The sequence below is a fragment of the Bos taurus genome, chromosome 2 (genome assembly GCF_002263795.3).
Source record: "Bos taurus isolate L1 Dominette 01449 registration number 42190680 breed Hereford chromosome 2, ARS-UCD2.0, whole genome shotgun sequence".
Lineage (NCBI taxonomy): Eukaryota > Metazoa > Chordata > Mammalia > Artiodactyla > Bovidae > Bos > Bos taurus.
In genome coordinates this window covers 91,264,096-91,290,296 of record NC_037329.1, presented here as the reverse complement: position 1 = coordinate 91,290,296, position 26,201 = coordinate 91,264,096, and the positions used below count along the sequence as shown (strand labels likewise).

Here is a 26,201-nt window from a genome sequence, read left to right as displayed (position 1 = left end):
TGCATACTAATGCAAAAATCAGATACTGAAATTAAAAACAAGACCATATATAAAGTCTTACTGATAAATCTGACAAAAGATATGTCAAATTTCTACACTGAAAAATCTAATATATTGCGGAGAAAAATTAAGAGTCTATATTAAGATTTCAATTACTCCCAAATTCAGCTGTATATTCTACATAATTCCAATCAAAATTCTATCAGGTTTTTTGTTTGTTTGCTTGTTTTTTAAGAAATTGACAAGGTGACTCTAAAACTCACATGAAAAGCCAAACAGCCAATACAAAATTGAAAAAGAAGAATAAGGTTCAAGGATTTACACTCTCTGTCTTCAAGACTTATTATAAAGGTACAGTAATCAAGACAGTGTGGTACTGGGTGTCAAAATAGACCAGAGATTTTCAGTCTCGGTACTATTCACATTTTAGGCCCGACAATTTTTGTTGTGGAATCTGTCCTATGTACTGTATGAAGCTGAGCAGCAGCTCTGACTTACTTCTATCTACCAGAAACCAGTGGTATCTCCCTTGTTTTGACAACTAAAGTTGTCTCAAACTTTGCCAAATGTTCCCTAGAGACAAAATTGCCTCAGCTGAGACCACTGAGATAGGAGACAATAGATCAATGGAAGGGAACAGAGAGTCTAGAAACTGACATGCATGTGTGTGTGTATACACACACACACACACACACACACACACACACACACACACAGAAAATGGATTTTTATCAAAGGGATAAATTCAATTCAATGGGGAAAGTATAATTCTTTCAAAAAATGATGCTGGAACAAATCAATACTCAAATGCTCAAAAGAGTCACTCTATGCCCTGTACTTATATACAGAAATTAACTCAAAATGAATCATGGATCTAAATTGAAACCCGAAGTTATAAAATTTTCAGAAGAAAACATAGAAGAAAATCTAAACTTGGGTTAGGCAAAGATCTCTTAGATACAACATGAAAATATAATCCTTAAAGAAAAAAAAAGGTAAATTAGGTATCAAAATTAAGAACTTCCGCCCTTCAAAAGATTCTGAGAGTAAAATCATAAACTATACATCAGGTGAAAATACATATTAAATATGTTTCATGCAAGTAATGGACTTGTATCTAGGGTATACTTTTTAAACCTCTATAAGAAAACAACAATTCAATTTAAAAACAGGTGAACGACTCAGACACTGAAAGAAGAAATACAGATGGCAAATGAAACATGAAAAGATGCTCAACAGTATTAGTCACTAGAGAAATGAAAATTAAAACGATAATGAGCAACTACTACATACCTATTAACAATGCCTAACCTGTTCATACCAAGTGTTACCTACAATATACAGGACCTGGAACTCTCATAAACTGCAGATTGGAATGTAAAAATGGTATAATCACTTTGGAAAATCACTTGAAAGTTTCTTAAAAAGTTAAATTTATACCTACCATATGACCCAGCCATTCCACTCCTATAGCTATTTAACCCAAAGAAATGAAAGCATAAGTCCCTACAAAAATTTACACAAATGTTCATAGCAGCATTATTTCTAATAGTCAAGTACTGTAAACAATCTAAATGTCCATCAACAGCTGGATGGATAAACAATTTATGGCATATTTACACAATGGGATACTACTCACCATTAAAAAGGAATGAACTATTCATACACCTTGTGACACAGATGAACCTTAGAATAACCATTCTGAGTGACAAAAGTCAGATTTTAAAAAGGCTCATACTATATGATTTCATTTTTATAAACTAGTAGATGTAATAAATTGATCTCTAGTGACAGAAAGAAGTATAGTAATTGTTGGGGACAGGGTGGGGCAGGTTGGAGTAGAGGCAGGAAGAAGTGGAAATGGATTACCAAGGGGCACAAAAAATCTTTTGGGGGTGATAGATATGTTCCTTATCTTGACTGTGGTGATGGTTTCATAGATGTATATATATACATCAAAACTTACCTAACTGTACACTTTAAATGTGTGCAGTTTATTATATGTCAATTATCCACTTCAACAGAGATAGTTAAAAAATAAAAACTCTTGCTGGTATCTGACTCCCACTCTGTCCTTTGGTTTTAAAATTCTTTTTTTAATTGAGATATAACTGACATATAACATTTAGGGTGTATAATGTGTTAATCTGATAATTTATATATTGCAATATGATTACCACTATATCTTTAGCTAACACCTCTACTATGTCTACTAATTATTATTTCTTTTTTGTAGTGAGAATAATTAAGATCTCCTCTGAGCAACTCTGATATATATAATATAGTATTGTTGACTATAGTCACCATGCAGTAAGTACATCAGATCTCCAGGACTTATATAACTACTAGTTGCAAGTTTGCACTATTAAGCAATATCTCCCCTGCACTTATACCCATATCACATTCTCAAACATTTTCCATACTAATCATAGTTTATTTTTCTCAGAAATCAATTTTCCAATAACAATGTGATTTTTTTAAAATTCTGATTTTATTCCTTAAGTTTTAAAAATTCAGTCAGCAATCAACATTTATAATATATTTATATTACAGAATATAGCTAACCTGTATGTGGCGGGAGTATACTAAGTTTTGTCATCATCACTAAGTTAATTGAGTAGAATTACAGATATCAATAACCTCAGATATGCAGATGACACCACCCTATGGCAGGAAGTGAAGAGGAACTAAAAAGCCTCTTGATGAAAGTGAAAGAGGAGAGTGAAAAAGTTGGCTTAAAGCTCAACATTCAGAGAACTATGATCATGGCATCTGGTCCAATCACTTCATGGGAAATAGATAGGGAAACAGTGGAAATAGTGAGACACTTTATTTTTCTGGGCTCCAAAATCACTGCAGATGGAGATTGCAGCCATGAAATTCAAAGACGCTTACTCCTTGGAAGGAAAGTTATGACCAACCTAGATAGCATATTCAAAAGCAGAGACATTACTTTGCCAACAAAGGTCTGTCTAGTCAAGGCTATGGTTTTTCCAGTGGTCAGGTATGGATGTGAGAGCTGGACTGTGAAGAAAGCTGAGCGCCGAAGAATTGATGCTTTTGAACTGTGGTGTTGGAGAAGACTCTTGAGAGTCCCTTAGACTGCAAGGAGATCCATCCAGTCCATCCTAAAGGAAATCAGTCCTGTATATTCATTGGAAGGACTGATGCTGAAGCTGAAACTCCAGTACTTTGGCCACCTCATGCAAAGAGTTGACTCATTGGAAAAGACTCTGATGCTGGGAGGGATTGGGGGCAGGAGGAGAAGGGGACGACAGAGGATGAGATGGCTGGATGGCATCACTGACTCAATGGACATGAGTTTGGGTAAACTCCGGGAGTTGGTGATGGACAGGGAGGCCTGGTGTGCATGATTCACGGGGTCACAAAGAGTTGGACACAACTGAGCGACTGAACTGAACTGAACAGGTATTTAGATAAAAATAGTACATTATTTTAAATGTCTAAAGCCTAATCAGTTGATGGAGAAGAGTCAATGCAGTCCCTTTCTGGAGAGAGTAAGATACTCTATGATCCTGAAAAACAGGCAGAGTGGAATAAAGGGGAAAAAAGAAAGAAAAAAAGCCAAGAGGGAAAAAAATTAATGATCCCTCCCTTTTAAATCATATATTCTTATTATTACTCCAAAAATATAAAACTGTACTTAAAGATGTTATAATGCCAAAAATATGGGGGGTGAGGGAAGAACTGTTTATACCTTATTACATGCATTGTTTTAAAATGCTGATAGTTGGCTACGTTGAGAGCACTAAATACATTTATATCCCCTAACATAATAATAACAGGAATTACTGGTAGTTATCCTTTAAAATGTTTAGGTTCCAAAATGAACATAAATCTCTAGCCAATATTTTCAGGTATTAATGTGTTTATTTAGCATCTTCAAGATGAACAAAATTACCACTATGCCCAGGAAATGTATAAAAAGAAAACAAACAAGTGTAAGAAAAAAATAACACAAGATTTTTTAATGAAAAAAATTATAACAAGAACACTAAACATTAAGTTACTATATATATATATATATATATATACACACACACACACACACACACATATACACACATTTTAAACTTTTTAAAAAACCCGGTACAAAATTAAACTGCATCTTTCTCATATTCACATGATTACGTATGTATTTTGACAGGATATAAAGATGGAACACACACGGCTAGGCCTCAAGATTAGAAATTCTAATGCAGGACCGTGTCATCAAGTCTATTTTCTATTACTTTTGTGACTTTTAGGAAACATTTACCTTGTATAAGACATAAAAGCTTTTTAAGTATGTTAACCACTTACATAGAAAGTTGAGGGAAAGACTCACCATGGCTGTGTTTATCTATAATTCACTGTAGTGTATATAATGTTCACTCAGAGGCTTGGATCATAACCACAATGAAGAAACAAGCTCAGCTGTAATAATGAATTCTGACTGCTTATTCTGAACACCCAACTTTCTACTACAGATATACACCTTGTAACACATGACACAAAAGAGTATATGTCAAACTTTGCTGTAGAGCTGTTAGGAGAATGCCAAATACAGATACTGAGAACTCTATGTGCTGTATTTAATACCCTGTGCATTTAAAAATAAACTGAATATTGAAAATATGTAAACATACTTTTTAAAAAGCAATGCTAAGCACCTTTAAAATACAATACTGATATACTGTAACTGAACATGCATTTAGAGGACAAATGAATTTTTATAAACTAATTTAGAAAGCATTTTTAAAGAGCTACTCATTAAAATACTTACATGAAAATATTGATAGTTCCAGTTCCTACCTAAAAACCAAAAGAGTATACAATTAGGGATTTAAACCTTCATGCTCTTTTTTTTCTTTCGCTTTTTGCTTTTGGGGAGGATGTACTGCAACTTTCTGTTTTCATGAAAAAAATGTCGGAAGAGACAGTCACATAGAATGGAGTGAGAAATGTTTTTAAACTATGTTTTGTTCTTTTTTAGGTGCCAAAGTCTGGATCCTCTACCATCTCTCATCCTCCTAGGTAACTGACTAGAGTCTGTATCTTAACAAGCATTTCTCCTTAACAACTCAACATCAAAAAGCAAGGAATGTCTCCAAAGGAATAGAGTTCAAGAAACTATAATTATCTATTGTCATTAATGAAAAGTAAAGATCTATTACTTGAAATACTGAAAAAAGTTCCCATAAAAACTAGAAATAACAAATGAAAAGAATATTACCCACAATGCAATATTAAACTATAAATTAATTTGGACTTATACCCGTTAAGTACACACAAACTAAGAAAAATCTGGGTTTGAGGTAACTAAGAGTTGTGTTCAGCTTAGCATTGACTTCACACACATGCACACATAACATAGATTTGGCAGCCTGCCTCTATAAATGCTGACATCAAGTATTTTTGATTCTTAGGAAAAGGAAAAGCAATTCTTATTTTAAAAAATCATGAAAAAAAATCATCTATGTAACTGAATATTAACTTTGCATTAAATAGAGGTATAAATAATAAATTTTATGTTAAATAGGGTTTAAATATAAAGAGCAAGGAATTTTAGAATTCTATCTACTTCTAAATTAACAGTGCTTTATACTTAGATACATGTTGTGTACCTGAAACAAAGTGAATTAAGAATGTGAGACTGGACTTAGAAAAGCCAAAAAGACTCATATTCATATAAAGTACTAAAGATAAATTTCATATGCTGTATGCTTTGAATATTAAACACTAATATCCATTGAAAATCATTATTATTTTTGAAATGAAAATTTAAATATACCCACAAAAGGTCTCTGGGTCGGGGGGAAAGGCTTTAGGTTGATTTCTTGATAGCTGTATCATTTCTAATTTACCAACCTTCCAGAAAAGAGAAGCTTATAATGAATATACTGATTAGTATGTATTCAGTATTTGAAGTAAATATGCTTATTCAACAAGCAAATATAACACACTAGTTGTTTTAAAGTTTTAAATATGAGCTAAATTTTAAACTATAAATCTTTACCTTGAAAGATTACCATCTTTCAAACACCATCAATTTATTAAGAACTCTGGCACAGAAAAATAAGTACAACTCAAATTCTTTTCTAACCAGAGCTGATTCTTTAATACAAAATAGGAACAAACATCTTCTGCTGATATCAAAAAGTTCCCCTGACTATCTAGAAACACTAGGGAATTCTATTATTCTTTCTGAATTCTCTCCATTTCTACATTTTTCAACCCATAAGTAGTATTTTTAACTATAACATCATATAAATCCATGCAAAAGGCATTTATTTCTCTTGCTTATTTGACTCAAGTTAAAATTCTCAGTACTTAATCATGACACAGTAAATTTCTATGAGATGACCATTGGTATACTACTTGTTTCTAGTTATGGAAGAAGTTAAAATGCAACTACATAGTTTTCACAGATGTGAATCTTGTGCTTAATATTATGATGCAAAATCTGTTGTTTTTCTTTGCAAATAAGACAGACTTCAGATATTCTCTTGTCTATTAATTTAAAATGTTTCTTCGTAACTTTAAAGAGGGAGTTAGTTCTTTTAAAACTTAAAAAAAATCATCACACACACATATATACTCAAATACTGTTTTTGATGTTCTTTTTTAAGAACCAAAATTAGATATTTTCAAAGGATGAATTAGATAACTATTTGTGTTCAGACTGTATCACTGTGGATAAGTTCAGATGATCTTCTGAAATACTGGCCTTATCAGATAATCAAAAGTATAAGAATTATATAAAATAAGAGTAAAATATCTCTTAAGGTAAAAATAGGGAGTTAGCAACAAACATCAGTTTTGAATTAAAGCTGCTCATTGACCCAGTCTTCAGTCCACTTATCACAACGTTGTGCTTTGATAACATTCACCTTCTTTTTCTATGACATCAGAAGTCACCAGAGTTGTAAATTCTGAAAAGCTTCAATAATTTATGTAGCAGATAATTTCTTACAGTCCAAATTTGGTTTTGCTTCCAGAGACAAAGCTGGTTCTTTGGGTTCTTGCTTAACTTGGTTCACAGAAATGGTACCTTCTGAATTTTCTTCAACTTTAAAACCAAACATAAAAGAAAAACCCTAATGGTTAATATAATTTATAATACTGGAATCTTAAAAATTATATGAATTTAGAAGCAAAGCACAAAAACAGTATTTTGCTAGAACCAAGTAAATTTAGAAAATCAATTGATGTATTTGAGAACTCAGTGCTTCTGACATCTTAATGGTCATTCACACTAAATTCCTTCAGGATGGAAAAAAAAAAAAAAAGAAACCAATAAAACTGCCAAGTTATTCTCTTCAAAATATACTCTGACCAAAAAGCAGTCCATAATTTGACGAAATTATGAGGAATATCTCATAGTTAAACTTAACTCTCCTTAAATACTTGTGTGCCCAAAAGTGAGGAAGCCTCTCGTTATTTGAAAATGTTTTTTTTTTTTCTTTTTTACAAACATCAAGCATGTACTACAAATCATTGATGTGTTACCATTCATATGGTTTGCATACATGCTCATTTATTTTTAAAAAATGTTGTCTCCATAAAGAAACTGTACTACAAAAGTACTTCAGAAAAAAATATGCCACATCTTAAATGACAGCTCTGACTTAGCTGCACAGCTAGGTGTTGCTTATCTGAAATATTTCAGAATGTACAACCATTCTGATTTCAAAGTACTTATGAGCAAATTAATGTAAGTGCAGCAAACCAGCAACAGTACTGACATCTGGCACCTAGGATACCTACGATACAATCTTTTTCTTTCTCAGAAATCTATCAGTTTTTTTTCTCTACCAATTCTCAGGAAAATATCAGTTTTTCAGTTGCTACAGGGAATGAAACTTAAGGGGATTCTACTTGGTCAGAAGTGCCATGGACACACCTAATGATTGTCACATATGGGTTAGAGTTTAGCTTATGCCATATCAAGAAAACTAATACAGGATAGATTTGAGTAATCCTGAGAATTCATATTTAGGTGACATAGTCTCTCAGATCATGATCTAACTTGATACATCATGCAAGTTCAGATCCAAAAAGGGTCTCTTTTAAGGCAATTTAAATTAGAGCTCCCAGAAATACCCTGGCACAACAGAGGGAAGGAAGCATCTTGGAACAGGAAGATGCTTTGGAGGCAGACAGATCTGGCTTCAAATGTCCTCTCTGTCACTTACTACATGTGATTTTAAGGCAATTATGTAAACCTCCCAGAGCTTGGCCTCCCCATCTGCAGAATGGGAACATTGCTGGCTATTTCATGGAGCAGTTGTAAGGATCACTTTCAGTAAATTTCCTAGAGACAACTGCCACAGCCCTCTGGATAAATTTTCTTAAAAGTAATAAATTTAAAAGACGGTGATTCTTTTCTGGAAGGAACTATCTCATACATGGAGGGAAAATATATGTTCTAAGGATAATTTCTAAGAAAACTTTTTTTTCTTGAAAGCAAACTGCAAATCTCTTTCCACAAAAATGCTCAATCCAGAACAATTTGTGGCATACATCAGGTAGGAATTCAGAGTTTATTACTATGTTGACTGGGTTCATTCCAAAGTGAAGGTAACAAAGTCTTGATTAAACCCAAGTCCTCAAGTCTTCCTAATTCCCTTTCAATTTCCATAGGACTCACTCAACATGTAAGTTTACAACTTAAATTCCTTTTTAACCTTTACATCCGCAAACTTTACCCCATTTTTGTGTGCTGCAATTTTTCTATGATAACCTTTACACTGAATAGTTTTTAGTTTTTCTAATTTTTTATCATGTATACAAAAATGACCTTCCTGATTTCACATCACCACAGATTTTCCATGTAAAACTAGGTTAATTAAGGAATGAATAATCTCGATAAAGAAAAAAAATTAAGTTTACAAGCTATTAAACTCATGCTCACAAAACTTTCCTTTTTCTTCTGGTTTTATTTTATTTATATATTATATACTCACTGAATAAAAAACAATAGTTTTTTTCCTGTAGTGTAATACTGATGATAGTCCATAAAGGTTAAAAAAAAAAAAGATGATTTTAACTTACTAAGAACTGGTGGGCTGTCTATAATCTGTATTGGTATGGTCTGCACATTTCCCAATAGAATACGATGAACATTTCCTTCCAGAGTCTCTGTATCTTCAACATCTTCAACTTCTACCAGCTGATCCACTGCAACTAGATTTTGATCTGGTCCTGGAAGGTTACTCATGGTAGAAGAAATACTACTGTTTGGGGTTAGAGGTGTATCTGTTTGAAGGCAATGAGTCTGACCAAGCAGTAGAGAATTATTATTCATTACAACACTTCCTACTGAATCCAGAAGTCTTGAAGGACTGGAGGAGGGGTGGTTATTCACTGATATTAGAGCTGGTGATCCATCAGAAGTGAATCTTGGTTGTAACTGCAAACCCTTTTGAACCAAAAAGAGTTATATCAAATGTTTGAATTTACTGTGTATGTTGTTTGCTTTTAATGTATTATTCTTTTGACCCAAACTTAGAATAAAAGCTAAGAGTATAGTTACTAACAAATATTAAGTGAGGACAGAAACAAAAACCAAAGGAAAACTGCACTACTAAATTTTCTTGCATGCATAATCAATTCGAACTTTTCCAAAACATATTGTTTAAATTATCATCTTAAATTAAGACACAAAAAAGTCAGAAATTTAATGATAAAAACATCACTGACCATGTTCATAATTCCATAACAATTCTGTAAAATCCCAAAGAAAAGAAGAGAGGTTGAGAAGAAGATAAGGGCCTCAAATGTGGTATTACATTGGATACTTACCTGCAGGTGTGTGAATATTTTTGGCTGAAATGAAGAAAGTGAGGAGAGCAACTGGGCTGGTTCTGGTGACAAAGAATTCCTTGTCTGATTTGTTTCCAATTTGCTGGAAACTGATTCTCCTTGTGAATTACCTAAATTATATAAAAAATAAATTATTAAAATAATTTTTATGGCTACACTTTATTACAACCTATACTATCAGAAATGGAATAGGAAATAAGGTCAAAGGACTGCAAGAAGTTATATCTAATTGTCTAGTCTACTATTTCTAAAACCACATAGTTCATCAGAATCACTAAGAAAACTTTAAAAATATACAAATTCCTAGATTCAGCCTCCAGTAATTTTAATTCAGCATAGCTAGGATGGGTTGTAAGAAACTATTTTTTTTTCCTTGAAAGATTCTATACCTGTAGTTCTAACCTAGTCCATTTTTCATGCTGTAATACTGGGCTTACACTTCTCCAGATATGGAGCACCTACTGAGTTTCTCAGTTACAAAGACGAAACTCAATTCATCTTTGGTAGCCCTAGTGCCTAGGACAATGCTGAGCATAAAGCAGGTCTTCAATAATAATAGTATTAAATTTCTTTCAACAACTCAATTTGGAATAAATCAATAGGAGTAAAAATTTCTTTCTTTTCTAAATGTCTCAATTTTTAAGGTAATTGTCCTTAGGGAATATGAGTCCTCCTCAAATTCCTCCTCAAATTTGGGTTATATGTTAACCCAATTATATTCATCTCTTTAAGTCAATCAAAAACAAATAATCAATAACTAATGGGACTTCCCTGGTGGTCCAGTGGTTAAGGCTCCATGCTTCCAATACAGGGGGCATGGGTTCGATCCCTAGTCAGGGAACTAAGAACCCACATGCTACATGGTGCAGCCAAAAAACCCTTATCAAACAAAAAACAACTGTTTATTGCTTCCATACTGCATATTGCACCCATGTAACTGGGTAATTTAAAAAAATGGCCCTACTATCAGACAAGGATGGATTTAAGTACTGGTTTTTCTCTGGCAACGTGTTAAGTGCCAACATGCCAGTTAACAGTTTCTAACCTTCACTTTCCTCATCTGTATATCCAGGATAAGAGAATTTTTCTCAAAGGACTACTGAGAGAATTAACAGTATTCTCACATTTCTAGGCTTCTCCATTTCTAACTGTCCCACCTCAATTCACTGCAGTCTCCCACTACTATGAGCATGCCCTAGATTATTCCACATGTAAAATCTCTATTTCAAACATCCCATTCTCTGATCACAACATCTATTCTTCCAGGGATTTTTCTCAGGTGAAGTGAAAGATGCTCGTCGTGTCTGACTCTTTGCGACCCCGTGGACTATACAGTCTATGGAATTCTCCAGGCCAGAATACTGGAGTGGGTAGCCTTTCCCTTCTCTGATGACATCCAACCATCTCATCCTCTGACATCTCCTTCTCCTCCTGCCTTCAATCTTTCCCAGCATCAGGGCCTTCTCTAATGAGTCAGCTCTTTACATCAGATAGCCAAAGTACTGGAGCTTCAGCTTCAGCATCAGTCCTTCCAATGAATATTCAGGACTGATTTTCTTTAGGATTGACTGATCTCCTAGCTGTCCAAGGGACTCTCAAGAGTCTTCTCCAACTTTTTTGAACCACAGTTCAAAAGCATCAATTCTTTGGCGCTTAACCTTCTTTATGGTTGAACTCACATTCATACATGACTACTGGAAAACCATAGCTTTGACTATATGGACCTTTGTTGGCAAAGTAAAGTCTCTGCTTTTTAATACACTGTCTAGGTTTGTCATAGCTTTTCTTCCAAGGAGCAAGCGTCTGTTGATTTCATGGCTGCAGTCACAATCTGCAGTGATTTTGGAGCCCCAAAAAATAAAGTCTCTCACTGTTTCCCCATCTATTTGCTATGAAGTGATGGGACTGGATGCACTCTCACTTGAAGAGAAAAGAGAAGCTATGAACTATCCATCACCAAAGCTAGCAAATACCTTCCTCTTTACCTACCTCTTCAGGTCTCTCCCTTCCTAACATACTTTCCTTCAACCCCGTACCATAGCAAACTTTTTGAAAAAGTTGTCCACACTATCTACACTTCCTTCAATCATTTCCCGTTCACTCTTAACTCATTCCAATATGGCTTCCTCCCAGTCCACCTCACTGAAATGACTCTGGTACTCATGCTTCTGCAAACTTGATCTCAGGATCTTCTCTCCTCTGCTACCAATATTCTACTCTTATGCCAGTGTTGCTGAGCTCGGTAAATACCACGATCAATGAGCTGTTCATGGAAGAAATTCAAGAGTCATCCCAGATCACTCCCACTCCTTTACCTATCACACCTATTCAATCAAGAACCAGTTTCTAAGACTACTCTGGTGATGTCCATGTGTAGAGTCTTCTCTTTTGTTGTTGGAACAGGGTGTTTGCTATGATCAGTACATTCCCTGGCAAAACTCTGTTAGCCTTTGCCCTGCTTCATTCTGTACTCCAGGGTCAAATTTGCCTGTTACACCAGGTATTTCTTGACTACCTACTTTTGCATTCCAGTCTCCTATAATAAAAAGGACATCGTTTTGGGGTATTAGTTCTAGCAGGTCTTGGAGGTCTTCATAGAACTGTTCAACTTCAGCTTCTTCAGCATTATTGGTCAGGGCATAGAATTGGATTACTGTGATATTGAATGGTTTGCCTTGGAAATGAACAGAGATCATTCTGTCATTTTTGAGATTGCATCCAAGAACTGCATTTTGGACTCTTTCATTGACTATGATGGCTATTCCATTTCTTCTAAGGGATTCTTGCCCACGGTAGTAGATATAATGGTCATCTGAGTTAAATTCACCCATTCCAGTGCACTTGAGTTCGCTGATTCCTAAAATGCCAATGTTTTACTCTTGCCATCTCCTGTTTGACCACTTCTAATTTGCCTTGATTCACGGACCTAACGTTCTAGGTTCCTATGCAATACTGTTCTTCATAGCATCAAACATTACTTCCATCACCAATCACATCCACAACTGGGTGTTGTTTTTGCTTTGGCTCTGTCTCTTCTGTCTTTCTGGAGTCATTTCTCCACTCTTCTCCAGGAGCATATTGCGCACCTACTGACCTGGGGAGTTCATCTTTCAGTGTCCTATCTTTTTGCCTTTTCATTCTGTTTATGGGGTTCTCAAGGCAAGAATACTAAAGTGGTTTGCCATTCCCTTCTCCAGTAGACCACATTTTGTCAGAACTCTCCACCATGACCCTGAAGCTCTTGGGTGGCCCTACATGGCATGGCTTATAGTTTCATTGAGTTAGATAAGGCTGTGGTCCATGTGATCAGATTGGTTAGTTTTCTGTGATTGTGGTTTTCAGTCTGTCTGCCCTCTGATGGAGAAGGATAAGAGGTTTATGGAAGCCTCCTGATTAGAGAGACTGACTGAGGAGGAAACTGGGTCTTGTTCTGATGGGCAGGGCCATGCTCAGTAAATCTTTAATACAATTTTCTGTTGAAGGGCAGGGCTGTGTTCCCTCCTTGTTATTTGACCTGAGGCCAAACTATGGTAGAGGTAATGAAGAAAATGGCAACCTCCTTCAAAAGGTCCCATGCACTCAGTGCCCCAAAGATGGAGAAGCTTTATACAGTCAGCAAAAAAGGACCGGGAGCTGACTGTGCTCAATGCAAAAGTAGGAAGTCAAGAAACACCTGGAGTAACAGGCAGATTTGGCCTTGGAGTATGGAATGAAGCAGGGCAAAGGCTAATAGAGGTCTTCCAAGAGAATGCACCGGTCATAGCAAACAGCCTCTTCCAACAACACAAGAGAAGACTCTACACATGGACATCACCAGATGGTCAACACCGAAATCAGATTGATTATATTCTTTGCAGCCAAAGATGGAGAAGTTCCATACAGTCAGCAAAAACAAGACCGGGAGCTGACTGTGGCTCAGATCATGAACTCCTTATTGCCAAATTCAGACTTAAGTTGAAGAAAGTAGGGAAAACCACTAGACCATTCAGGTATGACCTAAATCAAATCCCTTAATATTATATAGTGGAAGTGACAAATAGATTCCAGGGATTAGATCTGATAGAGTCCCTGAAGAACTATGGACAGAGGTTCATGACATTGTACAGGAAGGAGTCAGTGATCAAGACCATCCCCAAGAAAAAGAAATGCAAAAAGGTGAAATGGTTGTCTGACGAGGCCTTACAAATTGCTGAGAAAAGAAGAGAAGCAAAAGGTAAAGGACAAAAGGAGATATGCACCCATTTGAATGCAGAGTTCCACAGAATAGCAAGGAGAGATAAGAAAGCCTTCCTCAGCAATCGGTGCAAAGAAATAGAGGAAAACAATAGAATGGGAAAGACTAGAGATCTCTTCAAAAAAAAAAAAAAAAAGAGATACCAAAAAAAAAAAAAAGAGATACCAAAGGAACTTTTCATGCAAAGATGGGCCTAATAGAAGCAGAAGACACTAAGAAGAGGTGGCAAGAATACACAGAAGAACTATATAAAAAAGATTTTCACGACCCAGATAGTCACGATGGTGTGATCACTCAGCTAGAGCCAGACATCCTGGAATATGAAGTCAAGTGGGCATTAGGAAACATTACTAGGAACAAAGCTAGTGGAGGTGATAGAATTACAGTTGAGCTATTTCAAATCCTAAAAGATGATGCTGTGAAAATGCTGCACTCAACATGCCAGCAAATTTGGAAAACTCAGCAGGACTGGAAAAGGTCAGTTTTCATTCCAATCCCAAAGAAAGGCAATGCCAAAGAATGCTTAAACTACCACACAGTTGCACTCATCTTACACGTTAGTAAAGTAATGCTCAAAATTCTCCAAGCCAGGCTTCAACAGTACATGAACCGCGAAGTTCCAGATGTTTGAGCTGGATTTAGAAAAGGCAGAGGAACCAGAGATTTAATAGCCAACATCCGATGGATCATCGAAAAAGCGAGAGAGTTCAGAAAAACATCTACTTCTGCTTTATTGACTATGTCAAAGCCTTTGACTGTGTGGATCACAACAAACTGTGGAAAATTCTTGAAGAGATGGGAATATCAGACCACCTGACCTGCCTCTGAGAAATCTGTATGCAGGTCAAGATGCAACAGTTAGAACTAGACATGGAACAATGGACTGGTTCCAAATCGGGAAACAAGTACGTCAAAGCTGTATATTGTCACCCTGCTTATTTAACTTACATGCAGAGTACTTCATGAGAAATGCTGGACTGGATAAAGCACAAGCTGGAATCAAGACTGCTGGGAGAAATATCAATAACCTCAGATATGCAGATGACACACCTGATGCAAAGAGCTGACTCATTTGAAAAGACCCTGATGCTGGCAAAGATTGAAGGCGGGAGGAGAAGGGGACGACAGAGGATGAGATGGTTGGATGGCATCATCGACTCAATGGACATGAGATTGTAAACTCCGGGAGTTGGTGATGGACAGGGAGACCTGGCATGCTGCAGTCCACGGGGTTGCAGAGTTGGACAAGACTGAGAGACTGAAATGAACTGAAGATAACTCTTAAATGTGCCTAATTCTTGTATAAATGTCACCAACTGCAAACAACACCACTATCACCTTTCATTTGGAAAGGTGAAAGGACCTCCTAAATCTATTATGCTTGTTCAGTTTTATCTCCAACCACTGTCTCTACTTAAGACCACTTAAGCATTAAGTTCCTTGGTCATGGCATCCTCTTTCTTGCTTAGCATTTGAACATGCTATTCCTTTGATTAGTAAATTCCTATTCATTCTTCAGTTCTCAGTTTAAAAGTCACACTTTCTACTACTATATATAAAATGGATAACTAATCATAACCTACTGTATAGCACAGGGAACTTTACTCAGTGCTCTGTGGTGACCTAAATGGGAAGGAAATCCAAAAAACAGAAGATATGTGTATACACACAGTTGATACACTTTGCTGTACAGCACAAACTAACAGCCGTTTTAAAGCAACTGTCCTCTAATTAAAAAAAATAAAAATAAAAGTCACTTTCTCAAATGTCCCTTCCCTACTCTCTGGACTAAGTTACATATCTCTATCACTGTTCCCACATAGTTTGGCACAATTCTATCATGGTAATACTGTCAACTCTCTCTCATTGTAATACCATTACTATTCATTATAGTACTTAATTAGAATATGCTGTAGTCTTTTTATCTTCCTAAAATTTAAATTCAATGAAGCAAGAAACTTACTTTTCTATGCTCAGCATACACTGAATTAAATATACACAGAACAAAAGAATAATTCTAAACAATTTGCAAGCTATTCTATAAGCAAAGTAATTCTTAAAGGTCAATAGCCAAAGACTAAAAAAAAATTGTATTCTACATATTATTAATTTATTTTAAAGTATTTATTTACATGTTAAGTTTTTAGAAGCCACTATGCTAAGAACTTCTCACTTTCATGCATTGGAGAAGGAAATGGCAACCCACTCCAGTGTTATTGCCTGGAGAATCCCAGGGACAGGGGAGCCTGGTGGGCTGCCGTCTATGGGGTTGCACAGAGTCGGACACGACTGAAGTGACTTAGCAGCAGCAGCATGCTAAGAACTAGGGATATTAATTTGAATATGATTCTCAGCTCCTCCTCACTAGGGGGAACGCCAACAGCCTTTCTCTCTGGGTGTATATCTCTGCCTTGCCCCTCCATCTTAACTAAACTAACCATTTCTCTGTGTACTGTCCCACTTTTTGTGCTATGTCTCTGGTAACAAACTTTGTACCTGCATTTACAAAAAAAAAAAAACACAATTCCCAAATCATAATAAAAGATATATATCCATAAACAAAGAATAGCATGTTAAATGCAGAGGTAAATAAAAAAGAGTGAATATCCAAATTTACATAGGGGGATGAAGTTAAGAAAGCACCTAAGGCCAAAGAAACTGCAATTTGAGTGGTGAGAGGAGTTTGCCACTCAGAAGAGGAGAAAAGACATTTCTCGAAGACAGAACAAAAGGGCTGAAATAAGCCTGGAATATGGAGAGAACACAGGAGTAAGAAACATAAGAGAAAAAGCAAACCATACAAAATGGACAATAGTTTCCTGATCAAGGTATCTTAGAGTTATTACTATTGAAATTAGCCTAGCTTTAGAGTAAACCAGGCTAATAATCATTAGCCTCAAAATCTCAATCATAAAAATAAAATCTGATATATACATAGGAAATTTAAATAGCTAGAAATATTTTTGATAAATCCTAACATAGTTGCTCTTGCCTCTTTGGGCCATGGTTTCCTTATCCATAACTTAGATGAGACAAATTAGATGAGATAATATCTTAAATATTTTCCAGTTTTAACACTGCTTGATTTTATATCTTGAAATTGAATTATTCAAGATAACCTACCTTCTGCAAGTGTAACTGTCACAGTCTCTCTGAGAATATTCCCACTATCTGTAGTCCATTGAAGCTGAAATGGGAACACTTACTTCAGTAAAAAGAACAAAGCATTTATCTCTAAAACTATTTTAAAATAGCAATGCAACTGTCATATCTTACCCAATCATAGTATAAATGTGCTGTATTCTATAATTACTTTCTTCACTTGTTCACATTCTCAAAGCATAAGTATACTTAACTACTCAAATAAATTATCTTCCCAAGTTCAGATAGCAAGAATTTGACAAAGACTACTGGTACTCAAATCTGTTTTAGTTTCTGAATTTTGGATAGTGAATGACTAAGCGTTTTGGATAGAAAAGAAGAGTAGCTCAAGCTTAGTAACAAATCTCAAACTATTCAGTTACTGAATCTAGAGATTAAAAATGTAGACAGCAGATATTGTTACTTGAGATTTTAATGCCAAAATCATTGTGTGTATCACAATTAGTAGTTTCTGGGTAATTTCCAGGTAACCATTGTGTATATTACTATCAGCAGTTTCTGGGTAGTTTATACTCTCTTCAGAGTAGGTAGAAATGGCCACTTTGCTGGGGGTAACTACAGTATCAGAGTATGAGGTAAGCTTTACATCCGCAGAGGGCATATAGAACCAACATCATCACATTCAAGTCTATACTATTCTATTTAAACTTGCTGACATATTTAAAAAGAGGTGGAGATATACATACTATGCACTCAATAAATATCTGTCACATAAATAAGATATACTTTTATGGAGATAAAATATGTTGATTTTTAAGTGAAGATTACTATTGTTATTATAGTCACGGCTAGAAATTAACTTAAATTTCTTTTTATGGGAGTAATAAAAAACATTTTAGTTAAATCATCACCTAAGAGTTCAGTGTTTACATTTTGGGGAAAAACACTATTTTTCCTTACATCACAGTTATTTATATGGCCTAATAGCAACCACGAATTAGCTGAGAAAGACCATTGGTAATAAAACAAGAAATTACAGTTGTAATCATACCGTTGCTGGAATAATCTCTGAGTTACATATATTATCTCCATTTCTCAAGGATTTCTGTACCTCATGGATGTGATTTCTTATATCATTTACAGTTGGAAAAAAGGATAAATTATGTCTTTCAGGTACTTCATCAGGTTTGAAGAGTTCCCTTTCGACAAATTTTCTGTGGAAATATAAAATAGAATAAAAACATAATCTAGCAATCTAATAATTTAGTTATAGTGAGAAAGGTTCTCTTTTAGCATATAATTCTGTAAAGTATGATTTACAGCTTTATAAGTAATTTAAATTTTTCTACTTTTTTCAACACGTTAAGTCATAGAATTCATGCAGATTAAAAGAAAGGTAATATTTTCACTGGTTAAACACCTGCATATCTTAGAATGAGCTTTGATATTTTTATGAATTTAATGAAATCACTATTTTCAGTTCAAACATAGTATGCTTTTGAATGCTTACTCTGTCAGTCACTGACCTGAACACTTTATATCTGCTGCTGCTAAGTCACTTCAGTTGTGTCCGACTCTGTGCAACCCCATAGACGGCAGCCTACTAGGCTCCCTCCGTCCCTGGGATTCTCCAGGCAATAACACTGGAGTGGGTTGCCATTTCCTTCTCCAATGCATGAAAGTGAAAAGTGAAAGTGAAGTGGCTCAGTCATATCTGACTCTTAGCGACCCCAGGGACTGCAGCCCACCAGGCTCCTCCATCCATGGGATTTTCCAGGCAAGAGTACTAGAGTGGAGTGCCATTGCCTTCTCTGACTTTACATCTAGTATCTCCTTTAACCCATCCTATAATCTTGTGAGGTAAGTATAATCAACATTCCGACTTTACAGAAGAGGGAACTAAGGGCTACAGAAATTAAGTAATTTGCCCAAAGTCATATACCAGGCTAGTAACTAAGACAGACTAGGCCTATAACAAATTTACACATATAAATATATTTCATTGCTTTCAAAAGTCTTCAAATAATGTATGAAAAATGATCTGCTCAAATTTTACAAGTAGACCAAAAAGATAGAAATAAAAGGCAATGTTGCCACAAGATGGTATAAAAAGTAAATATATAAAAAGAAATAATAAAATTAAATATACAAATGCTTTGTGCATTATATTCAGTAGGCCATATTGCAGAGCTATATCATACTTTTGTTCTTAAGATTTAGGTTTAGTAAAATAGTGGATGGCTTACCAAACTTTGGCTCTGTTCTAACAATGCCCCAATGTAAAGAAACATAAAATGTCTAAGAAATCTGTTAAACAGAAGTCATGTATTAATTAAGAAATAATCCGCTCTTTCCCGGCTGGAACCATGGAGGGTGCAGAAGAGAAGAAAAAGAAGGTTCCTGCTGTGCCAGAAACCCTTAAGAAAAAGCGGAAGAATTTCGCAGAGCTTAAGATCAAGCGACTGAGAAAGAAGTTTGCCCAAAAGATGCTTCGAAAGGCAAGGAGGAAGCTTATCTATGAAAAAGCTAAGCATTACCACAAGGAATACAGGCAGATGTACAGAACTGAAATTCGAATGGCTAAGATGGCACGAAAAGCCGGTAACTTTTATGTACCCGCGGAACCCAAATTGGCGTTTGTCATCAGGATCAGAGGTATCAATGGTGTGAGCCCAAAGGTTCGAAAGGTGCTGCAGCTCCTTCGCCTCCGGCAGATCTTCAACGGCACCTTTGTGAAGCTCAACAAGGCATCAATTAACATGTTGAGAATTGTGGAGCCATACATTGCATGGGGGTACCCAATCTGAAGTCTGTAAATGAATTGATTTACAAGCGTGGTTACGGCAAAATCAACAAAAAGCGAATTGCCCTGACAGACAACACATTGATTGCTCGATCTCTTGGGAAATATGGAATCATCTGCATGGAGGATCTGATTCATGAGATCTATACCGTTGGAAAACGTTTCAAAGAAGCAAACAACTTCCTGTGGCCCTTTAAATTGTCTTCTCCACGAGGTGGAATGAAGAAAAAGACCACCCATTTTGTAGAAGGTGGAGATGCTGGCAACAGGGAAGACCAGATCAACAGGCTTATTAGAAGGATGAACTAAGGTATCTACCAGGATTATTATTGTAATCTGGTTAATAAACAATCGAAACAAATTGAAAAAAAAAAAAAAAAGAAATAATCCTGGGAAATACTCATTCAGATCTGACTACACAGTAACCAGCAGGAATAAGGTCAGTTAAGAAGCAGAAACCACAGTGAAGAGCAAGGTTGTACACCTAGACTTTACTTCTAGCTATATCTCTTTAACCATCCTGAGTCTCCACTTCCTCATCTGAAGAATGAGGATAAATACACTAAATTTATAAAGTCATAGGAATAAATGAGCTTGTGCCTATAAAGTACTTAGCATACTATTTGGCACACACATAGTAAATGCCTCATATTTATAATAATTATTATTATTATATCCTGAGTACCAATAAAATTAGACCAGAGTACTATATGGGGCTTCCCCAGTGGCTAAACAGTAAAGAATCCACCTGCAATCCAGGAGCCACAGGAGACATGGGTTTGATCCCTGTGTCAGGAAGATACCCTGGAGGAGTGCATGGCACCCCACTCCAGTACTCTTGCCTGAAGAATTCCATGGACAGAGGAGCCTGGCGGGCTGCAGTCCACAGGGTCGCAAAGAGTCGAACACGACTGAAGTGACTTAGCATGCACACACAGAGTACTACATATAAAATTTCATTAGACAAAAAATTGCTCATATTATTTTGTTTCAATAAAATTTAACTGCACATTTCAAATGGGTTAAAACAAATATCTTGGCCAATGTTTTAAAATCTTTGCTAAAAATTTTCTTTCTATAAAGGTATTTAGTATACAATTCAATATATGTATCATTTTAAAATAGTCTAATTTGCCAAATCTGAACATAGAATATCTCAAATGAGTAATTCAAATCATTACTCATGGCTTGCAAAGCATCTGCTAAAAGTGATCAACACATAAATAATATTATTTTAATATGTTAATAAACTATATTCCCTGCATATTGATAGCATATATCCTGGAATATGTCTATAATGTTAAGTGTATTATTTAAACCAGCAAACAAAAATGAAAAACATAAAAGAACAATTTGTTTCTACTGTACCTTAGCTGTTTTCTAACTGCATATACTTGTTCTATTCCCTGTGATACTAATTCTTGAATTTTATGTGCTACTTGAGGATGTAGACGTGAGGGCAATGTACAATTCTCATCTCTAATTGCAGCTTCTTCTTCTTCAAGAGAAGATATGGGAAAGGAGGAAGATGATAAAGGGAGGCAGGGAGTCTCTAATTCATGATACTGATGAGCTTGCTGCGTAGGTAACTGTACATACCACCTAATGAGAGAAAATATTTAAAATTATATTACTAGAAAAAGGCAAGAATTATATACTTCTGTTAATACTCATCAAGAGAAGGAATAATTTTTTTGAAAAATTATATATAATAATATCATATTAAGTGTTTCCCAAGTACTTCAGTGGTGAAGAATCCACCTGCCAATGCAGGAGATGTGGGTTTGATCCCTGGGTCAAAAAGAGCCACTAGAGAAGGAAATGGCAACCCACTCCACTATTATTGCCTGGGAAATGCCATGAACAGAGAAGCCTGGTAGGCTATAGTAAATCAGGTTGCAAGAAAGTACTAAATATATAATAAAACGTGCTTCCAAATATGAGTTTATCATGTTGGGAAAAAACTTCCATGTGGTATACAGAATTCTTTGGTCAAAATTATCCACATGGGGTTGATGAACTCAATGACTTATACATGGCAAATCAGTTTAATACCTAGGGAGCTACTAATACAACATCTACCTTATAGAAACTATTTCTTAATGGAATAATTGGAAAACATAATATAATTTCTCTTATAGACAGAATTCTTGTAAAAGGAACACAGTAACTTGTAAATACAAGAACAATGTAAACGTCATACCTAAGAACACCACCAGCATCTACCAAGTTCTTTTTTAGCAAGTTAAAGGCTTTCTCCTGCTCCATTCGGATTATCTTCCTGTCAATTTTGGGGTCTGTAGGAACTCTATAGTCAGGAAATTTCTGTACTTTTTTAATGTAAATCCTTTTCATAAGAAAAACAAGAATTTGCTCCATTAAACTATAATCTCAAGATTATCTAACTTGTCAAACAGAAGTTTAATTTAAGCATTACTAAAGTTTAGAGAAAATTTGATTATCTAGAAAGCATTCAGATCATTATGTGAAAGATATGCCATAGTCTCAGTATATAATACTTAGCAAATTAACAGTAGTCATTACTTTAGTAAAAATGTCTAAACACTATGAAACTAACTTTTTTTTTCCTGGATCTGTCTCTTCTCCATTCTCCTGCTCATGCCTAATTACTGTAATGCCCTCCTTCTGGGGCTTCTAGCCACCATTATCTCATTTCTTACATCCACTTGCTATATCAACGCCATAATAATTCTTCACATTTGTACCACTGTTGAAATCTATTTGCGCCTTAATCAAGTAAAAATGATTTAGCAGCATTCAGAGCATTCTATATGATTCTAGTTTATTTATCCATCTTTTAATTTCTTCAAATATTATATTGCTTTTCATGTGAAGTTTATCATCTCAATGTTCCATCTCCCTCCTTCCCAAGATACACAGTGTCGTTGCTGGGCACAGAGTCAGTTCAGTTCAGTTCAGTCGTGTCTGACTCTTTGCGACCCCATGGACTGCAGCATGCGAGGCCTCCCTGTCCATCACCAACTCCCGGAGTTTACTCAAAATCATGTCCATTGAGTCGGTGATGCCATCCAACCATCTCATTCTCTGTTGACCCCTTCTTTTCCCACTTTCAACCTTTCCCAGCATCAGGGTTTTTCAAATGAATCAATTCCTTGCTTCAGATACTGGAGTTTCAGCTTTACCATCAGTCCTTCCAATGAATATGCAAGACTGACTTCCTTTAGGATGGACTGGTTGGATCTCCTTGCAGTCCAAGGGACTCTCACATCTTCTCCAACACCACAGTTTAAAAGCATCAATTCTTCAGCACTCAGCTTTCTTTACAGTCCAACTCTCACATGCATACATGACTACTGGAAAAACCATAGCTTTGACTAGATGAACCTTTGTTGGAAAAGTAATATCTCTGCTTTTAAATATGCTATCTAGGTTGGTCATAACTTTCCTTCCAAGGAGTAAGTGTCTTTTAATTTCACGGCTGCAGTCACCATCTGCAGTGATTCTGGAGCCCCCAAAAATAAAGTCTGACACTGTTTCCACTGTTTCCCCATCTATTTCCCATGAAGTGATGGGACCGGATGCCATGATCTTCGTTTTCTGAATGTTGAGCTTTAAGCCAACTTTTTCACTCTCCACTTTCACTTTCATCAAGAGGCTTTTTAGTTTCTCTTCACTTTCTGCCATAAGGGTGGTGTCATCTGCATATTCGAGGTTATTGATATTTCTCCCGGCAGTCTTTGTTACAGGTTGTGCTTCATGCAACCTGGCATTTCTCATGAAATAATCTGCATGTAAGTTAAATATATACAACCTTGACGTACTCCTTTACCGATTTGAAACCAGTCTGTTGTTCCATGTCCAGTTCTATCTGTTGCTTCTTCACCTGCATACAGATTTCTCAGGAGTCAGGTCAGGTGGTCTGTTATGCCCATCTCTTCAAGAATTTTTCACAGTTTGTTGTGATCCAAACAGTCAAAGGCTTTGGCATACTCAATAAAGCAGAAGTACATGTTTTTCAGGAACTCTCACTTTTTCAATGATCCAATGGGTGTTGACAACTTGACTCTGGTTCCTCCACCTTATCTAAACCCAGTTTGAACATCTGGAAGTTCACGGTTCATGTACCATTGAAACCTGGCTTGGAGAGCTTTGAGCATTACTTTGCTAGCGTGTGAGATGGGTGCAATTGTGCGGTAGTTTGAGCATTCTTTGGCATTGCCTTTCTTTGGGATTAGAATGAAAACTGACCTTTTCCAGGCCTGTGGCCACTGCTGAGTTTTCCAAATTTGGTGGCATATTGAGTGCAGCATTTTCACAGCATCATTTTTTAGGATTTGAAATAGCTCAATGGGAATTCCATCAACTCCACTAGCTTTGTTCATAGTGATGCTTTCTAAGGCCCACTTGACTTCACATTCCAGCATGTGTGGCTCTAGGTGAGTGATCACACCATTGTGATTTTCTGGGTCGTGAAGAAATTTTTTGTATAGTTTTCTGTGTATTCTTGCCACGTCTGCTTAGTTTCTTCTGCTTCATACCATTTCTTCTGCTTCATACCACAGGTCCATACCATTCCTGTCCTTTATTGTGCACATCTTTGCATGAAAAGTTCCTTTGGTATCTCTATTTTTTTTTCTTTTTTGAAAAGATCTCTAGTCTTTCCCATTCTATTGTTTTCCTCTATTTCTTTGCATTGATCAGTGAGGAAGACTTTCTTATCTCTCCTCGCTATTCTGTGGAACTCTGCATTCAAATGGGTATATCTCTCCTTTCCTGCTTTGCCTTTTACTTCTCTTCTTTTCTCAGCGATTTGTAAGGCCTCGTTAGACAACCATTTCACCTTTTTGCATTTCTTTTTCTTGGGGATGGTTTGATCACTGCCTCCTGTACAATGTCATGAACCTCTGTCCATAGTTCTTCAGGGACTCTGTCTATCAGATCTAATCCCTGGAATCTATTTGTCACTTCCACTGTATAATTTTAAGGGATTTGATTTAGGTTATACCTGAATGGTCTAGTGGTTTTCCCTACTTTCTTCAACTTAAGTCTGAATTTGGCAATAAGGAGTTCATGATCTGAGCCACAGTCAGATCCCAGTCTTGTTTTTGCTGACTGTATGGAACTTCTCCATCTTTGGCTGCGAAGAATATAATCAGTCTGATTTCGGCGTTGACCATCTGGTGATGTCCATGTGTAGAGTCTTCTCTTGTGTTGTTGGAAGAGGCTGTTTGCTATGACCGGTGCATTCTCTTGGAAGAACTCTATTAGCCTTTGCCCTGCTTCATTCTGTACTCCAAGGCCAAATCTGCCTGTTACTCCAGGTGTTTCTTGACTTCATACTTTTGCATTCCAGTCCCCGATAATGAAAAGGAGATCATTTTGGGGTGTTAGTTCTACAAGGTGTTGTAAGTCTTCATAGAACAATTCCCTTGAGCTTCTGTAGCATTATTGGTCAGGGCATAAACTTGGATTGCTGTGATATTGAATGGCTTGCCTTAGAAACAAACAGAGATCATTCTGTCATTTTTGCGATTGCATCTAATAACTGCATTTTGGACTCTGGCTTACTATGATGGCTACTCTATTTCTTCTAAGGGATTCTTGCCCACCGTAGTAAATATATTGGTCATCTGAGTTAAATTCACCCATTCCAGTCCATTTTAGTTCACTGATTACTAAAGTGTCGATGTTCACTCTTGCCATCTGTTTGACTACTTCCAATTTGCCTTAATTCATGGTCAGTTTTCATTCCAATCCCAAAGAAAGGCAATGCAAAGAATACTCAAACTACTGCATAATTGCCCTCATCACACACGTTAGCAAATTAATGCTCAAAATTCTATAAGCCAGGCTTCAATGGTACATGAACTGTGAACTTCCAGATGTTTAAGCTGGATTTAGAAAAGGCAGAGGAACCAGAGACCAAATTGCCAACATCCGCTGGATCACGGAAAAAGCAAGAGAGTTCCAGAAAAACATCTATTTCTGCTTTATTGACTATGTCAAAGTCTTTGACTGTGTGGATCACAACAAACTGTGGAAACTTCTTGAAGAGACGGGAATACCAGACCACCTGACCTGCCTCCTGAGAAATCTGTATGCAGGTCAAGAAGCAACAGAGAAAACTGGACATGGAACAAGAGACTGGCTCCAAATCGGGAAAGGAGTATGTCAAGCCTGTATATTGTCACCCTGCTTATTTACCTTATATGCAGAGTACATCATGAGAAATGCAGGACTGGATAAAGCACA

At 36.1% G+C, this 26,201-nt stretch overlaps 1 protein-coding gene and 1 pseudogene across 12 annotated transcripts in view; one reads left to right on the top strand and one right to left on the bottom strand.

Moving 5' to 3' along the window:
- Nucleotides 1–26,201, bottom strand: part of CARF (calcium responsive transcription factor) — an 80,242-nt gene that overhangs the window by 20,512 nt on the left and 33,529 nt on the right. For 8 of the 11 annotated variants that reach the window (XM_025000240.2, XM_025000235.2, XM_025000231.2 and 5 more), the window contains 8 exons: nucleotides 22,171–22,314; nucleotides 21,336–21,569; nucleotides 18,216–18,378; nucleotides 17,186–17,249; nucleotides 9,808–9,938; nucleotides 9,058–9,424; nucleotides 6,977–7,072; nucleotides 3,964–4,815 (listed from right to left, as the gene is read on the bottom strand). In XM_025000240.2, coding sequence (XP_024856008.2) covers nucleotides 4,715–4,815; nucleotides 6,977–7,072; nucleotides 9,058–9,424; nucleotides 9,808–9,938; nucleotides 17,186–17,249; nucleotides 18,216–18,378; nucleotides 21,336–21,569; nucleotides 22,171–22,314 — 1,300 coding nt within the window. In that variant the 3' untranslated portion in view covers nucleotides 3,964–4,714. 11 annotated transcript variants of the gene reach the window in all.
- LOC783376 (large ribosomal subunit protein uL30-like) lies at nucleotides 19,518–20,354 on the top strand (annotated as a pseudogene). Its single transcript, XR_083601.6, has one exon. The product of XR_083601.6 is annotated as a large ribosomal subunit protein uL30-like (transcript).